Genomic DNA, 18690 nt, shown 5'->3' on the forward strand with positions numbered 1-18690 from the left:
TCGGGTCCAGGTTTAATTGTCATCCATATCTCCATCTTTATTTATACGTAACTCTTGTATGTTTGTAGCATTTTTATTTTTGTTTAGTTTCACCTTGTATGATTTTTTTTTGTTACTTTGTTGTTTTATAACAATATGGTATGTGGTATAGATATATTAGCCTTCAACTAAAAGTTTTTCGTTCTTTCATCGGTTAGAAGTACAAAGGTAGTCTAATTACTTTGAATTATATTATGTCATTTAGTTGGCGCCTCCTAATCTAAAATTGTAAAATATACATATGGTTATGGTATTATTCATTTATTTACACATATTATAACTAATTGTTTACTAAATATATTTTTGTTATATTTATATTTAATACATTTTACATGTTAAACTAAACATGATTTGTCTTTTTCCAAACTTCATTGTTTAGATCAAAATGATATCTTCCTTTCCGGTTATGGTATTAATGCTGGAGATTATTGCAAAACTCCCTCCAAATGTTGTTGCCCAGTGCAAGACCGTCTGTAAGGAATGGTTAGATTTCATATCAACGCCGATGTTTCTAAAGGCTCACTGTGATTACATGCGAGCATCGAGTGATCAAAAACTCCTCGAGGCAGGTCCACGATCGTGCAAGGCTCGTTCGTTGAATTATAAAGCCGCGAACTATTTATTGGCTACCAACATTAGCATCCCGTTTAATGCTCATCCGGAAAATTTTTTATTTTTAGCTACTTTAGACGGCATGGTATGTGTTTGCCTAATAACTACATGGGAGATGTTTGTTTGGAATCCATTAACAACCGTCTTCAAAAAATTGTCTAACTCCAATTCACAAGGATTCTATAAATATAACAGTGATGCAATCGGCTTTTGTGTTAACTCTTCATTCGATTACAGCATTGTACACATAAAACGTAGACGGGGTACTTTGGCCATTTATGTCTATTCAATGCGATTAAGCTCATGGAGGACCGTGCGCTTCCTAAAAAAGCTTGCGTTCCATCATGAAACCTTCAATTGGTCTCCGAGAACTTTATGTGGTGATGGTTTATACTTCACGGTTGCCCAATACCGGCATTTTGGTCAAAAAATGATACTTCGGTTTGACGTAAACACGATGGAATTTTCAGAATTATGCTTTCCGGATGTCTATGGTTATGGAAATTTGGGTGTTTTAGCTGATATAAAATCCGAGCTCCATATGCTTGTTAGTCCTGGATCTAAAGAGTTCGGGAATGTAAGTTTGTGGAAGTTACATGACGATGTATGGATAAAGTTATTATCTTATATTCTTAAAGTGTCTATAAGATTTCCACTGATTACCTCTATCACTTATTACAATTTAAGAGGCTCGTGTCTTGTGATGACGGAGTGGGGACAATTGCTTGAAGTTGATTTGAGGTTCGATGAGCTCGGTTATAAATTTCCTTCCTTTTGTAGCCAATTCAATCACGGTGCAATCTATACCGAGACTATAGTTTCTCCCTGATTTTAGTCTCGGGCGCTTCTATCATGCATTTGTTACAATGTTTGACTTTATGTTTTTTCCGGTCTAATTGACTTTTTCATTTTGTGGAAACTCTATTATGTCGTTTATGTACTTTTATTTGAATGTTATGCATGCTTTACATAAAGACTTTTCTGTGTAGTACAAATTTGTATTATTGTTGTTGTTGTTGTTATAAAAATGAAATCAAGGTAACTAGCAAATAAATAATATGACGTAGAGGTTCGTGATGAATTGAGAATGGTATTGTTAAGTTTAGAAAATTAACAATAAAAATTGTCTATCAATTCTAAAGATGTAAGAGACATAATTAAATTTTATATACATAAAAGTATTTTTGCAAAATGTTGCAAAATAGGTAAGCAGTGAATTCTGAATTCTAAATGAAGTAGATATAATTGGTCAAATGGTTATAACAAATCATACGACAGTAATCCAAATGTTAAAAGAGTATATAATGGAATATTGTAAATACAATTATGAATGTCCAAATATAAAAGGTTTCAAATTTCGTTATATATATATATATAGTGTGTGTGTGTACGCATATATAATATTGACAACTAAAAAACTCATTTATTAAAATGCAATAAAGATTTTTATTTTATATCTTACATTTCTTATATGTGTTTATATATGTTTTATTGTTAAATACGATAGAAATCTTCATATTTAGTGTTATACTCTTTTGAAATTCATTTCTATTTTTTAATATCAAAGTATTGCATCTTTGTTTTGAAGGTTTAATTGATCATGAATGTGCATACCATTGTTGACTCTTTTTCATCACTCACACAATACGGAGTTTGGTATACCGTGGCTTTTGTTTGGGTCGATTTCATTTTGCCTATAATCGGTGAAAACAAATTGTTGATTGTTTTTCTCGACCAAGCCGTAAGATCATTTTTCATCTATGCTCATGTAGTAAAACTTTATTTTGGATACTAAATATATTTTATTTTTTAGAGACATCAAATAGCCGCATTCGTACAGGCACCTTTAATGCACTTTTACCGTGACATGAATATAGTGGGCAACGTGTTCGTACTATATCGTTTCCAAATAGAGAGTTTTGAATACAAAGAGTGGCCAAAACATGAAAACCATCTGTTGCTTGCCGGTGATTTTAAGATTGTATTTAACGAACACACTAAACTTATTAAATTTACAAGCCATGTTCCACGAGGATTCCGTTTGTACCCATTAGTGCCTACTATAAAAATTCTCGCGCACGACAGGAGATATGAAAAAATAATTACCGGTACGTAAAATCACGGTCCTTACGTACGTCCTTCTATTATATGCTAATTTTATTATATACATAATATAAAAAAAATCTTTATATTGGTTGTAGCTGTCGTTGGAAAAATTATCATGGGTTCGCGATCATATGGGACTTATCGTTTTAGTTAGATGTAACGTAAGTCATTATTCGTATAAAAAATTATATGTTTTTTGTTTTATATTTACACTATCTTTTGGGTTTCTAATCTATTATTATATGTCACAGCGGTCACATAATACAACTATATTTTAGACGACACAACACAAATCGATATTATAAAAACTTTTCAAGCAATGTTAAATAAATCTATTGTGTACGTGTCACGGGTCAAGCTGATTCGTTTGCGAGATAGTAAGTTATGCATTTAATTTTTTTTTAATTACCTATGTTAATTGTGCCATTTTTATTTGTAATATGATACGTTTTATTTTTTTTATTACTTGTAGGGAATATTTTAAGGTCAACGAATTTAACTACGATCGATTATGAACCAAACATGCCTGAGGCGCGTGATATTAAGATGCTGGGTTCTTCTTATAGTCTGTGTTCGTGTTGAACAAACATTTGTTCTCTTTTGCTTACTTCCCATTTTCTTTTAATTAAGACCTTATTATTTTTGTGTTATATTTGTTGTTTATTTTCTTTGTTGACTTCACAATTGAGTTTACTACACCTTGGATATTGTGTTTTTGGTTTTCTCTACTTGTGTGCTTAATTTAAAGCATTTTGTTTCATTTTTATTAATAACAACCGATAGTTGGTTAGAATCAATAAACAAGTATTATATTTACTTCTATTCTTGTTCAAGTACCTAACAAAATGTAAAAACAATGACTGAAGGAATGAATTTCCTTTAATAAAATGAAATAATGAAAGTGTAAATGTACCAAATATCGACGACGACGGAATTTGCCGTTGATTCAGCCAAACATTTTTCTTCATGAATTATTGTATATAATTACAATGTGAGTGACTTAGTTTTGATTGATAAATTCTTCAATTGCAGTTGAATCACCAAATACTAACCTGAAACATACCAACATACAAAGTTATCTGGTATTTAAAACTATTTGATACTTCATAATTAATAATTTTTTTTTGCAAAGTAAATGTAATGTTTATTAACTACAATAACTAAAGTGCCTAAAAACAATATCTATACACAATGAGAACAAAAGAAATGTTTTTGGGAAACAAGGTTACTCGTAATGTGTAAAAATTTAAATATGAACAACATTAAGTGATATACTTTCAACAAAATCCAATTTGCATGAATAATAAGATTTGATTTACAGTACCTTATTACTTATCAAATTTCAACAAAATACACACACTAAGTTGGTGTTAACAAACATATTTAGGCTATGCTGGGTTCATAAAAGTTAAACTCTAATTACTTTTCATCCATAAGACAAGCCATTTAACTAGATTAGAGACATTGATTTATTTGCATATCTTTTCCTTTATCAAGAACACATGTATATATAAGTTGTTAGTTGGTTGTTACAAATAATTCAACACATCCATACACTTTCAACTGATATATTGTAACTCAAACAATCATCTGTATAAACTAAAAGGATATTGCATTCCATAAAATTAAATACATGTATTTTCTGTTGTTACTTAATATGTGCATTTACATGTGAAACTTGTTAACTAATACATCGCAAATTAAGCCTAATATTCTGGACTCTTGGATAGTTCTAATAAGTTTTTATAATAAATCATATTAAATTTGGTTAATCATAAGTTCATAATTTTCCAAAGTATTATCATATAGATTTTTTTATTAATATTAGACTTCTATAGCATGATATTTACTCATAAAAAATTATTTATTCAAAGAAATGTTTTCTCTCTCTCTCTCTCTCTCTCTATATATATATATATATATATATATATAAATCATTAATTTTATTGTAACTAAAATATTTGCATATAACTAAATTTTAGCACAATCTATAATTCTGTATACACATAATCTTGAACTTATTCTAATGTGGATGACCTTTTTTTGTGTGTTACAGTTATATAGTTTTTACAGTTATATTGGTCTCTATCTAAACTATTCGATTATAAATGTGATATATATATATATGAAATTCTTGCATATATATATGTATTTAATATGTATTCACATTTGTATTTTGGTTTGTTATTATTTATAGGTGGGTTATCTCGAATTTTTTAGTTTTATCTTTGTCCCATCTCAACAGGCTTTTTCATATTTACGTAAAGGTATGATATATATTATTAACGTGTTTTTTTAGAAATGTTGGTTTATGTTGTTAACACAACTTAATAATTTCAAAATCGAGTGTGAATGTTATTATTTAATTTGCAAGGTATTTCATAAATTTACAATGACCAACGGAGAACCAAAAGATCAGAATGATGTGTCTACCTCAACTGCATCTACTTCCGCCGCAAAACGAAAGGAGTATAATAAGCAATATTATTTAATGTATTTAAAATAAACTTATAATAACCTGTTAACTTATTTATAATACAACATTATATAGGTTGCTGGTATTTGGGTTGAAAGGAATGACAATATCACTGCATACAAAAGAAGTATTGTTATGTACGGCAGGTCTGAATATAGTCAAAATATTCAGTCGTACTATGGTTGTTATGATCCATTGTCCTATCCTCTATTTTTCCCTAATGGTGAGTCGGGTTGGCATCCTAACATACCACGCCAAGGTGTATTAATCAGCGAAGTCCTCAATGATCACGACAACATCGACGAAGAGACAGAAGGTACCAATAATCTAACTCTGTTTTCAAAGTGAATATCATAGATAGTATCCTAACGTGTAATTAATTAATTATTTCCTTTTCTAATCTATTCAGATGCTAACAGACAAGGTAGTAGAACAACTGTAGCTATGCGAGAGTATTAATGTTACAAGTTCCAAATTCGGTCAGCTGAAAATGTACTTCTGTTTGGTGGTAGATTGCTACAACAGTTTGGTGTAGATGTTTATATAAAGCTTGAGACGTCACGCTTACAATTTTGTGAACGAAACCAGGATAAGATAAGAGCTGATTTGTACCAAGGTATTGATTGTGTTCACGCTGGTGAGGTTCGTCCGAATAGAGTCGGACAACGGATCGTGTTGCCTGCAAGTTTCATCGGAGGGCCTCGCGACATGCGACGTCGGTTTCTAGATGCTATGACTTTAGTACAAGATGACGGTAAGCCTGATTTATTCTTTACGATGACGTGTAATCCTCAATGGCCTGAGATATGTGATAACTTAAAACCTGGTCAAACCGCACAAGATTGTCCAGATCTTGTTTCAAGAGTTTTTCGTGCTAAACTTGAAGATCTTAAAGAACAACTCTTGAAAAAACATCTCCTCGGAGAAGTTAAGGCATACGTTTATGTTATCGAGTTTCAAAAACGTGGTTTGCCACATGCACATTTCTTCCTTATCATGTACCCGCAAGACAAAATTAATAATCCAAACCATTATGATAAGGTCGTGTGTGCTGAAATTCCTGATGTGCGAAGACATCCTAAATTGCATGATCTTGTTTTCAAGAACATGATGCATGGTCCTTGCAGAAATTTACGACCAGACTGCCCTTGTATGCAAGAGATGCAAGGGAACCCAAATTCCTGTCGTTTTCGCTATCCAAGACAATTTAATGACCAAACAACACAAGGAGAGGACGCATATCCATTATATCGAAGAAGAAACAATGGAATAATGGTGAACGTACGAGGAGAATTTCTTGATAACAGATGGGTTGTCCCGTATAACCCAATGCTTTTGATGCTGTTCAACTGCCACATGAATCTCGAGGCTTGCTCAAGTATAAAATCTGTGAAGTATATATTCAAATATGTTTACAAAGGACATGACAAACAGGTTATTCAAATCGATCCAGATGAACAAGAGGTTATTATTAACGAGATCAAGAGATTTCAAGATGCACGCTACGTATCTCCCCCGGAGGCTATGTGGCGTATTTTTTCCTTCCCCCTTTCTCAAATCGTTCCCGCTGTATTGACGTTGCAAGTTCATCTACCTAATAAGCAGATGGTCAGGTTTAGAGATGATGATATAATGTCTGAAGTTGTTGATAGGGAAAGAAATAAGAAAACCATGCTGACTGCATTTTTTGAGACAAATAGATTGGATGAAATGGCAAGGGAATACTTGTATAAAGATTTTCCAAAACACTTCACATGGAATGCGGGATCACGTCGTTGGAATCGTCGTGTATTAAAGCCACAAAGAGGTCGTCTTGTTTCGGCTAATCCGGCTGAAGGGGAAAGGTACTACTTACGCCTACTTTTGTCAAATGTCAAAGGGCCTACCTCTTTTGAAGATCTTTGCACAGTTAATGGTGTAAAGTATCCGACAATTCGAAGAGCAGCCCTTGAGATAGGCCTAATTGAGAACGATGATTGTTTATCACAATGTCTCACAGAAGCCTCTCTATTTCAATTTCCTAAAGCTCTTAGAGGGTTATTCGCAACAATATTGATTTTTTGTAAACCTGGAGATGTCCGCAAGTTATGGAATGACCACTTTGATTCATTGTCTGAAGATTATCGGTTACATTGTGAAAATATTCATCGAGTTCAAGATATGGTTCTTGTTGACATTAGGGGCTTTTTACAATCTATGGGTACAAGTATAAATCAATTTGATCTTCCGAAGATTACAGAAGATGTTAACTTGCAATATGCAATGCATCGTGAGGTACAAGATGAGTACAGGATAGTTGTGGAACATGAACACTTATCTGCCAGAGATTCACTTAATTTTGACCAAAAAGTCGTGTATTATGAGATCATGACGCACGTGGATAATGATCGTCCGGGTTTGTTCTTTATAGATGGTCCAGGTGGAACAGGGAAAACATTTGTGTACAAAGCCTTGCTTGCTCAAGTTCGTTCACGTGGTATTATTGCTCTTGCAACAACTTCATCAGGTGCTGCAGCTAATAATATGCCAGGAGGGAGAACAACTCACTCCAGGTTCAAAATACCCATCAATCTTAATAATAATTCGATGTGCAAGATCAACCATCAAAGTGGGACCGCTGAACTAATTAGGTTAGCTAAACTAATAATATGGGATGAAGCATCGATGGCCAAACGACAGGTGATAGAGGCAGTCGATCGCACATTGCAAGACATCATTGGCGTTAGACTCCCATTTGGTGGAAAGATAATGGTTATGGGAGGTGATTTCAGACAGGTGTTGCCGGTTGTTAAACGTGGCACTCGAGCACAGATTGTAGACTCAAGTTTTCGAATGTCTCCTCTATGGTCCGTTACTAAAAAGATGCGGTTGACCATAAATATGAGAGCATTAAATGATTCGTGGTTTTCTGATTTTCTTTTAAGAGTCGGTGATGGATCTGAAGAAGCTATCGAAGGAAACTTAATCCGCATCCCAGATGACATGACAATTCCATTCACTACCAAAGAAAATTCTATAAAGGAATTGTTCAATGCAATCTTTCCATCAATCGAAAACAACGTTTGCACTTCAGATTATATAGCATCTAGAGCAATATTATCCACAAGGAATGAAAGTGTTGATGACATTAACGATCAAATGTTGGACAATTTTCAAGGGGAGGAAAATGTTTATTATAGTTTTGACGAAGTTGAGGACGATAAGCACCACTTCTATCCAATCGAGTTCTTAATGCACTAAATGTCAGCGGTTTGCCACCTCATAACTTCTATTAAAAATTGGATGTCCAATAATATTATTACGGAATATGGATCCTTCACGTGGTCTATGTAATGGCACAAGATTGATATGCAAAGGTTTCCGCCGTAATGCTATTGACGTAGAAATAGCTGCCGGGCAACATAGTGGGGAGAGAGTATTTTTGATAAGAATCCCTCTAAGTCTCTCTGAAGACGACAAGTTCCCATTCGAACTTACAAGAAAGCAGTTTCCCGTTCGTCTTTGCTTTTCGATGACAATAAATAAAGCTTAAGGCCAAACAATTCCACACATTGGTGTTTATTTACCGGATTCGGTATTTTCACATGGGCAACTTTATGTGGCGTTGTCTAGAGGGATCGCGCGAAAATACAAAGGTGTTAGTACATCCCGCTAAAGATTTCGGAAGAGACGGGGTATACACCTCAAATGTTGTCTTTCGGGAAGTGCTACGCGAAGAATGATCTATCAAAATGTAAAGATATTCTTTTTTATTTGTTTTGTGCTTTTGGTTTTTATATTCTTAATTTTTTTAATACATGTTGATGTTATTTATCTTATCCCTCAATAAACAACGAGTGTCTGCATGACAATTGGTTCAAATAAACCATATACATCATAATCCTATTAAGTATTATATACTATGACTCAATAATCATTTGTACAAGTTAAAACATTATGCAATTCATAACTTAAATACGTGTATTTTAATATTTTCTTAATCTATGGATTCATGTAAATTTTCTTAATTAATTCTTAGAAAATAGATATATCACATTGATGCTACCAACTTAACTGTAATAAATGTAAAAAAAAGAATTATATAATAAAGTTTTGTAAAATTATTATATGAATAACAAAGCTAATTAATGTACTATTTTATAATATATCAGAATTTCATTTATGAAGCAAAATAAACGAGCATGTTGTTGTAAAATGCCGCCCCCGCAGCATCGCGCGGGTACTCTACTAGTGTATCAATAAAACCATCTAAACATGAAAATAACAAATGTTCCAAAAATCACAAAATCACAAATGTTTCCTAAAGTCACCAAATTACAAATGTTCCAAATATCACAAAACACAACGCGCATTCTTGCACTAATCAACTTTTGAAACTAACAAAGTACCTTCATTGATGTCATATTCAAATCTCCACTTATCACCAATCTGTAATTCATTTTCCTCGAAATTTTTCCATTTTGGTAAATAATATCTGAACTTCATATTCGACACTTCACCATGAAGTCTCATTTTTTTACGACCTTCAGGATTGACTAAAGTGATTAGCATTCCATCATAGGCATCAGTCTTGGTAGCAATGTGACACGGAAGACGCTGTGAAAAGCAAATTTCAAATATATTATAAAGTTGAGATAATATTGTTATAATTTAAACAAATATACTTTTAAATAAAAAAGAAATTTAAAAATTTAATTTACCAATTTCTTGGTGACGTTCATGTGGAAGACGATTTTAGAGTCATCATTTTGCTCATCAAGATGAATTGGGTTTTGGGAGGAATTACCTTGATTGCTTAATTGATAGTTGAGAAACAACTGATTTGGACAAGGAATGATAAATTATATGCCACATTAATATGAAATGTAATATCTGATATGATTTCAAACACAACAAACGAACCACCTTTCAAGTTGGTTTGTTTAAAACCTCAATCCATCCATCCTCTAGCCTACAACCCATTCCATCCCAAAGACATGAAAATTTAAACATAAATCTATCTGGAGCAATAAGTTCGAAAAGCTACAACCCATTCCATTCATGTAATGATCACCAAATTCTTGAATCACGTACCACTCAGGGAAATCCTGTTAAACATGTTAATTAATAGACATTTGAATTTGTGATCAATCATTAAAAATAGAAATTAAAACTTACCAAGTAATGGACGTGTCGGTTTCTGATTAGAATACATAACATAGTACCGGATTGATCATTTATGTTTCTTTTGAATGTAAACATATTCAACTTAGATGTTGACTTAAGCTCAAAAACAACATATGTTCCGGCTTCTATACAACATTCTCTGATTAATTCAGTCCAACTGGTTCCAAAATAAAAGTCACAAGTACTTTGATTATAACTACAGAAAATGTTTTACCTCTTTGATCATAAATCAAACAACAGCCGGTATTCGATTTCATTTTATCAAACATTGGTTGGACAGCTTTAGGAATTAGCTATAAGTAACACAAAAAATGTTATTAGAATGTATATGTTGCAAAACTGGAAAATGTTTTATAAAAAAATATTGATAACATTAACATACCATCCTACTCATGGAATCACTGTCGATATCTACCAGCAAATTAACTCAATTATTTAGATGTGGCATTTTTATGTCAGACGAGTTTGTATGTTGAGAACAAATTAATGATGTCTACGAATATCATTGACTACATAATCATAGTAAATACGAATTACAAATATTCAGGTTTAGAAACATGAATTGCCTTAAATTCTTACCAGAAAGCGAAGTTAGAAAGTTAGAAGTTAGAGAAAAACCCTCATATTTTTAATCAATTTTCTTAAGTACACAGATGTATCGAGTAAAATTCAGAGAACCACATAAACAATGTAACTCACCTGAAGATCGAGAATTGATTTTTCGCAAGGAATTGAGATGCGAAATGAGGAAAGGGGGAAATGGGAAAATGGAAGTGAGAGGGAAAAAGAGCAAGCAAAATAAGACAAAAAATAGGGAATACATATTTTATAGATAGAGAATAAATAGAGAATTGGTGGGACCGTGATCACAATATAGATTGGATCGAATTTTTATTTTATTTTTCTATTTTTTTCCTACACATTTAATTATATATATATATATATTGGTTTTTGTTTTATAACTTATTATATTTTAACTTTTTAAAAAATATAAAAACATAGTATTACTTAGTATTTTTTATGAACATTCCGGTATAAATTTCGTTAAAAATTGAGTGCGTTTAAAAAACCGTATTTTTTAAATAAAATTAAAATTTTATCCATTATTATCATTATCATCTTCTAGGTTATTATCATCACCATATGTGTTATGATGATGATCAACATCATAAAGTTATCAACCTTATCATGTGTTCTAGTGGTTATCATCATCATAATCATCGATCACCGTCACCATGAAACGGCATCATCATCAGACGTGCGGGTAATCCACGTGATCATTGTATAGGCTATCGTAGTCGGCTTCGATCATACGAGTAACATATATCTCGTTATCAGTGTCATCATCATCGTCAACAGCATCATCAACACCAACATATATATATGACCTATTGGCATGTACGGGATGTAGTCAGCATCGTATGGGTTATTGTAAACAAACGCCTAATATTAGCGATCATTGTCGGCACCATCTTATGAATTGTTTTTGTCATCAAACGACATCATCAGTCGTACAGGCTGCCATCAGTATGACCATCGTATACGTTATCATGGTCTTCATCGATCATACGGGTTACATGTCATTAAACATCGGTGTCACCATCATCATCAACATATATATATATATATATATGTGTGTGTGTGTGTGTGTGTTTGCGTCTGTGTGGCGTATTGTCATATATGTACCTATAATTGATCATCATCATATATATGTGTGATCATCATCATAGACATCATGATCATCGTACGAGCTATAGTCGCCATCGTATGAGTTAGCGTAAGCAAACCGTACCATATAGGTTAGCAGCATCATTATGATTATCATCACCAACCCAGGTTGTCATATCCATGTATTCATGTGGGTATCATTATATTAGCATCGTCGTCGTCATAATTGGGCCAATCATCATGGTCATCATATGGGATAGCACCGTCATCGTCTCACGGATTACATATCCTCAATCATACTACACGCCACCTACTGCCACCATCCACAGCCCACATTCGCCACAACCACTGGCACCAACCACAATGACCTCCAACACCAACCACACACAAGAACCACCCACCCACCACCACCACCCACCACACCTACGCCACCACCACCACCCAGCACACCTCCACCACCGACCTCCGCCACCACCACCCACTACCCACCACCACCACACATCCACCACCATGAACCACCACACCTCCGCCAACATCCACCACCATCATGACCACCTGAACCCACCACCACCCACCACACCTCCACTACCACCGACCTCTGCCACCACCACCCACTACCCACGACCACCAGCCACCACCACACATCCGCCACCACGAACCACCACACCTCCGCCACCGTCCACCACCATCATGACTACCTGAACCCATCACCACCCACTAATATTATATATATATATAACTTTTTATATTGTACAATAATAACTAACCGTACGATTTAAATTTAAAATCACGTGCCTCAGCTTCTTTTAAAAGGGTCAAATAATTACCCCCTAACGGCGATAATAATTCCCAAAATTCAACTGTGATGCAATATTCCATAAAACCGTCGTAAGTCAATATTCATTAAAACCGTCGACGATTCGTTTCTACTGTGAAGCACAAGCACAAGCACAAGCACAAGGAGAAATTGAAGAACCCTAACTCATCTACTTCTAGAACGGAACCAAGGACGAAGCAAAAGCGCGATAGGTCTCAGAATAAAGATGGAACCAAGGATGAAGCAAAAGCATCAGTAATTGAGTTTTGCAAAGCATTTGTTTAAATCATCTTATGTAAAGCTACCATCATGTATTAAAGCGTTTTCTAAGCGTGTTGTTGTTGTAATACATATCTTTGTTTTTTAAAGTATATGTGTAATATTAAAGCATGTTATTAGCGTATGCTAAGCGTGTTATGGCTTTGGTTTGAGATTATCAATGTGATGTTTGATAAGCTTTTTTTATTTACTTGTGATTCATGTTGTTATCCCCTACCCCCATGTTTTATTTATGTATGTGATTCAGTTGTCGAAAATAACAAGACTAATAAAGCTAAGCATCTAAACGAGAAGAGAGATGAAAATACAGATAAAAGGAAGACTAAAAAAGTTGCTCCGATAGTGAAAAAGGTCCAAAACAAAACATGTTGTGGAAGCAGACTCTGATTCATCCCTTGACACAAAAATTAACCGGTTGTTGTCAAAGCGGAAAGAGGTGGAACACAGCACCTCTGACCCAGACATTCAGCGTCCGAAAAAGAAAGCCATTAAAGAAAAGAAGCCAGCCGAGAGGACATCAACAAAACCTTCTGTTGAATTTGTAGACTAAAAATTGAAGAATAGGTGTGCACCTTATAATATTGTTGATGCAGTGAAGGAAATGACCCATGCCCAAAAAACTTGTTTAGAATAAATGGGGTTCGGGTCAATGTTAAGACTTCAAGTAACCCAAACTCCAACAACTTTGGGATATTGGTTGCTCATGAACTATAATAACCGTTTAAATGAATTGAAAATTGGGAGTAGTGTTATTAAGATAACACCACAAAAAGCACATGAAGTGTTGGGGATACCAATGGGTAAGACTCATGTTTTAGACAAGAGTAGGCCAAAAATGGGGGAAGATGTTACTACGGATTTGTTCAAAAATCAATTCCCAACTCCAAGAATAAGTATAAAGCATGTGACAGAGAAACTGGCCGCAGATCAAGGAGTTGGTGAACTGTTTAAGATTAATTTCCTTGTGTTGTTCAACACCTGTATAGGATTTATAACAAAATCAACAGCAGTCAATCAACGATTCATCTCCGCAATCGACAAAGTCTCAGATATTCCAAATATGGACTGGTGCAGCTATGTAATTGACAACCTGAAGATGACAAAGGAAGAATGGAAGCATGTCAATCAGCAATACAACGGTCAGATCACCTTCCTTGTGATGCTTTACACGCATGAATACCAGATAAAATATGGTCCATTTGGGACTCCCGTCACAACGCATGCAGTCAACTACATAACAACAACTACACTTAATAAGATGGAAAAATACTTGGAGAATAATGATCCTCCCTTAGAAGAAGATGATGGAAATGATGAAGATGAGGTTGCTGCTGCTGATGCTGTGACATTTAGTTTTGAACGGAAGTGGATTGATGCGGCTACTACTGATACTGCTGTTGTGACAGTTAGTGCTACCAGGAAAGGACTTGATGAAGCTGTTGTTGTGGCTGCTGCTGCTGCTGCTACTACTCCTGTGACAGTTAGTGATGCCGGGAAGGTGCTTGATGAGACTGCATGTGATGGTACATATAGTGATGCATCTACCGATAAGTCTGGAGCTGAGGAGACACAAGAACATGGTGAGAAACTTGTTATTTTCTTTTAAAAAAACTCTCATATCTCTTATTTCTATATGTATTTCATGTAATGCAACGTTTATATAATAACATTATATATAATCATAAACATATGATCAAAGTGCATCTGAAACAGATAATGCCGATCAAACAGCTGAACAAGATTTGGATGATTATGTAAGCGTTTATTCACAGTTTGCAAATGCCATTGGGAACACATACCCAGGATAAATTGAAAATGTTTTTGAATTAACAATAACTATATTTTCTTTTTACAGTCTTGGAATAAGGCAATGGATAAAAAGTTGAAAAACTATGATAAAATTTGCTCAGAGATCAACGAGTTGGTCCGTCAAGGAAAGGATAAACATCCATCAAATCACAATATCTTTGCTAGATGTTGTGAATGGGAAAACAGATTCACTAATTATGTGGCCCCTAAAACACAAGAAACTGACACCATAAAACGCTTATCACTCTTTAATTTAGGTGAGAAAAAAATTATATTTTCTTCTTTCAAGTTTCTCTTTCCCATTTCAAAACTATTTTTGTTTAAGTTGAAAGATCCCAATACTTATACAGCTGCAACAATAGATTCAGTTGATTCAGATGTTGGTGTTGGTGGTCTAGTGGCTGCCCAAAAAGGTATTTGGGCTAAATTAATTATAAGTATAATCAAAACGCTCATAAAACGCTTATGCTGTTATTTTAAACGTATTACATCTGTGTGATGCAGTTGATTCAGATGTTGGTGTTGGTGGTCCAGTGGCTGCTCAAAAAGGTATTTGGACTAAATTAATTATAAGTATAATTAAAACGCTCATAAAACGCTTATGTTGTTATTTTAAACTTATTACATCTGTGTAATGCAGTTGATTCAGATGTTGGTGTTGGTGGTCCAGTGGCTGCTCAAAAAGGTATTTGGGCTAAATTAATTATAAGTATAATTAAAACGCTTATAAAACGCTTATGTTGTTATTTTAAACTTATTACATCTGTGTGATGTAGTTGATTCAAATGTTGGTGTTGGTGATCCAGTGGCTATTCAAAAAGGTATATGTACCAGCTTAATTATAATCAAAGTTAAAACGCTCATAAAACGGTTAGGCTGTTATTTTGACCATATTACATCTTTGGTTGTCATAAAAAATGATGCAGGTCAAGAAAACAATGTCTCATGCGCATATATTGATAAAGTTGTTAATACAGTGGTTGAGTGGGCTAAAGTGGGTATTTAATTATTGTTAATACAGTGATTAAGTAAAATGACGTTTTGTGTAAACAACTTGTGTGTCAAGTTGTTATATTAGGATAGCTTAAAATAATGGAAGTTAGCATACCTAGGAAGATAAGGTTGTAACTTGCAACTAGTTATGCAAGTTGTTTTAAGATTATGCAAATTTCATGTTGTAATGTTTTAGTATAAATAGGTGGCTAAAGTGTCTTATATAAGTGTGGTGGTTTAATCCCTTTAATACAAAAGCAGTTTTGTGACTTTGATTGCCAATAATTATAAATAAAAAACAAATGGGGTTGAAGGTATCTAATTATAGTTACAACTATTTTCAGTCAAATTTAAAACGAGTTGTTTTATGTTTAACAGTTGACACCGGATTGTCAACAAGTGATAACCTCATTACAATGAAATCTCCATATCTTCTGAGAGAGGTTGACGTATCCACTAGTGCCACAGAAGATGAAGAAATAATTTCAGAGTATATATATTTTTGTCTTGAAGACATTTGGGATGAGGTCTACAAGTCCACTCACACAGACTCGTTCAAGGTGATCTTTGGAAGCTACTGTCCTGGCATTTATATAACCACCAATGCAATGGATGCATTCACTGAACTAATGAACTATGAAGAAAAGAAAAAATCTGCAGCATCACCGTTCAGATTCTTTGCTTCAAGCACTGTGCTGGCACAAATTAATCTACTTTCTTTGTACTATTATAAAACGCTCAATAAACGCTTTATTCATCTGCATGTTAATTATTATACAGACAAGTGACCATTATGTTGAGCCAAGGGGTTACACAGACTGGATGTGTTTTCAGACAACATCGAAAAACAAATGGCAATGTTTGGAATCATATCACTCAAGGAGGTTGCTATAATGCTCGTGCCAATTCTACAACATGATCATTTCTTTGCGGTTACCTTCAATCTTAAAACATGAGTGATAGAATTACTTGACAACAGTGCAAATCAAGAAATACCAGCTGATGCAAAGTTTAAAAGCTTAGAAGACAAATCAAAAGAAATTAGAGAGATTTTTGAAGAAAGATACGGAAAGACTCCTGATATACTGGTAAAAATATATACATGTTATAAAAATTGTCAATATGCTTAAATTGTCAAAATACTTAAATTGCTTTCTATTTGTTTAGAGAATTGTCTTTTGCATGTATCTTAAGACAATCAAACACCCCATTACTCAGCAAATCCAAATAACAACAATCAATAGAGTGAAGATGGGATGGAGAACAAAAAATAATGGAATAGATTGTGGTATTTTTGCAAGGAAGGCCGTAAACAACAAAAGCAGCTAAAAAGGTTGCGGGCAAAGTATTTGTGCAAAATCCTCCTCTCGGATGTAAACCAACACAGAAATACTCTTATCAAGAAAGCACAGGTATTCCATGAAAATAACAACACTGTTTTAACCGGAGAAGAGTTGATTGCTGAACTTAAGGAAAGACAACAACAAATTTGAATGATTTCAAAACCCACTGCTATGTGATGGTCCTCATTGGTATTAGCTCGTCTTTCTTGTTCATTACAACTGTCATCCCTCCCTTTTTGGTTACTACTTGAATTGGGTAGATTAATCCGGAATCAAGGAGTTTGATAACTTCTTTCTTCACCAAATCTTGCATGTTAGGATTAATACGTCTTTAATGATGGACCACGGGTTTGTATTCTTCCACCATAAGAATTTTGTGAGTGCAAAAGGAGGGATTGATGCCCTTGATATCCATGATCTACCATGCGATAGCCTTCTTATGGTTTTTTTAGAACCAGAAGAAGTTCGTCTTTCTCTTTTTTTAGAAAGATGAGATGAAATAATTACTGGGAGTTGAGAATATTTTTCTAGAAAGGCGTACTTGAGATGGTTCGGGAGTTCTTTTAACTCCAAGTTTGGTGGTTCTTTGACTGATCGTTTTGCTAACAGATAAATTTCCGATGAGACAAGGGATAGTAAAGCTCCCTGGATCGGTCATTTTTGGCAGCAACTTATTTTAGAAGACAGCTGAGCATTCTTCACTCAAGGTGATATGCGAGAGTTCCTCCAGCTTCCTTTTGTTGATCAGCACTTCTTTAAGAAACTTTGCATATGTCGGTATCTGAGCAATGGCCTCGACGAAAGGAATGTTGATGTGGAGTTGTTTAAAGAGCTATAAAAACTTCCCGTACTGAGCTTCCAATCTCTTATGTTTCAGCCGTCCAGGATATGGACTAGGTGAAACATAAGTTCGGGCTGGTTCCTTTGGTTGTATGGTACCTGATGGGTTCAGTCTTTCCTATATCTTATCAGGGACTTCCTTTTCCATAACTGGTTTTGAAGTTGGTGAGGCAACAGTGGTTGTGCCACTTCTTAATGTAACAGTGTTTGTTGTTGCATTTGGGTTTGTTATTATATTGCTTGGAAGAACGACGGGTGGCATTTCAGTCAATTGTCAGGCAATCTATACGATCTGAGTTTCTAGATTCTACAATGATGATTGTTGGCTTTTTAAGTCAGCTTCATTCTTTAACAATACTCCGCTGACGTCTATGGCCCTTAAGTCGGCCTTCTTTTCGGATTCATTTGTCTTGGTCATGATGTGGGTCAACATTTCTTCAATTCTTAAGTAGCTAGGATTTTGATTGCTACTAAAAATTTGTTCTTGAAATTGAGGTTTAGTTTGAAAAGATTGATTCATCTGCCTCTTTTTGAATCCGGGT

At 34.3% G+C, this 18690-nt stretch overlaps 1 protein-coding gene across 1 annotated transcript; it reads left to right on the top strand.

The window, feature by feature from the left end:
• Positions 1-424: 424 nt before the first annotated feature.
• On the top strand, positions 425-8473 carry LOC143579149 (uncharacterized). Its single transcript, XM_077062533.1, has 4 exons — positions 425-1228; positions 5309-5549; positions 5643-5685; positions 5746-8473. The coding sequence occupies exons 1-4, from the start codon at positions 425-427 to the stop codon at positions 8471-8473; spliced, it is 3816 nt and encodes a 1271-aa protein (XP_076918648.1).
• The last annotated feature ends 10217 nt before the right edge of the window (positions 8474-18690 follow it).

Source organism: Bidens hawaiensis, unplaced genomic scaffold, assembly GCF_021521415.1.
Source record: "Bidens hawaiensis isolate Kalapana, Puna unplaced genomic scaffold, B.hawaiensis_p1.1 tig00029616_1, whole genome shotgun sequence".
NCBI lineage: Eukaryota > Viridiplantae > Streptophyta > Magnoliopsida > Asterales > Asteraceae > Bidens > Bidens hawaiensis.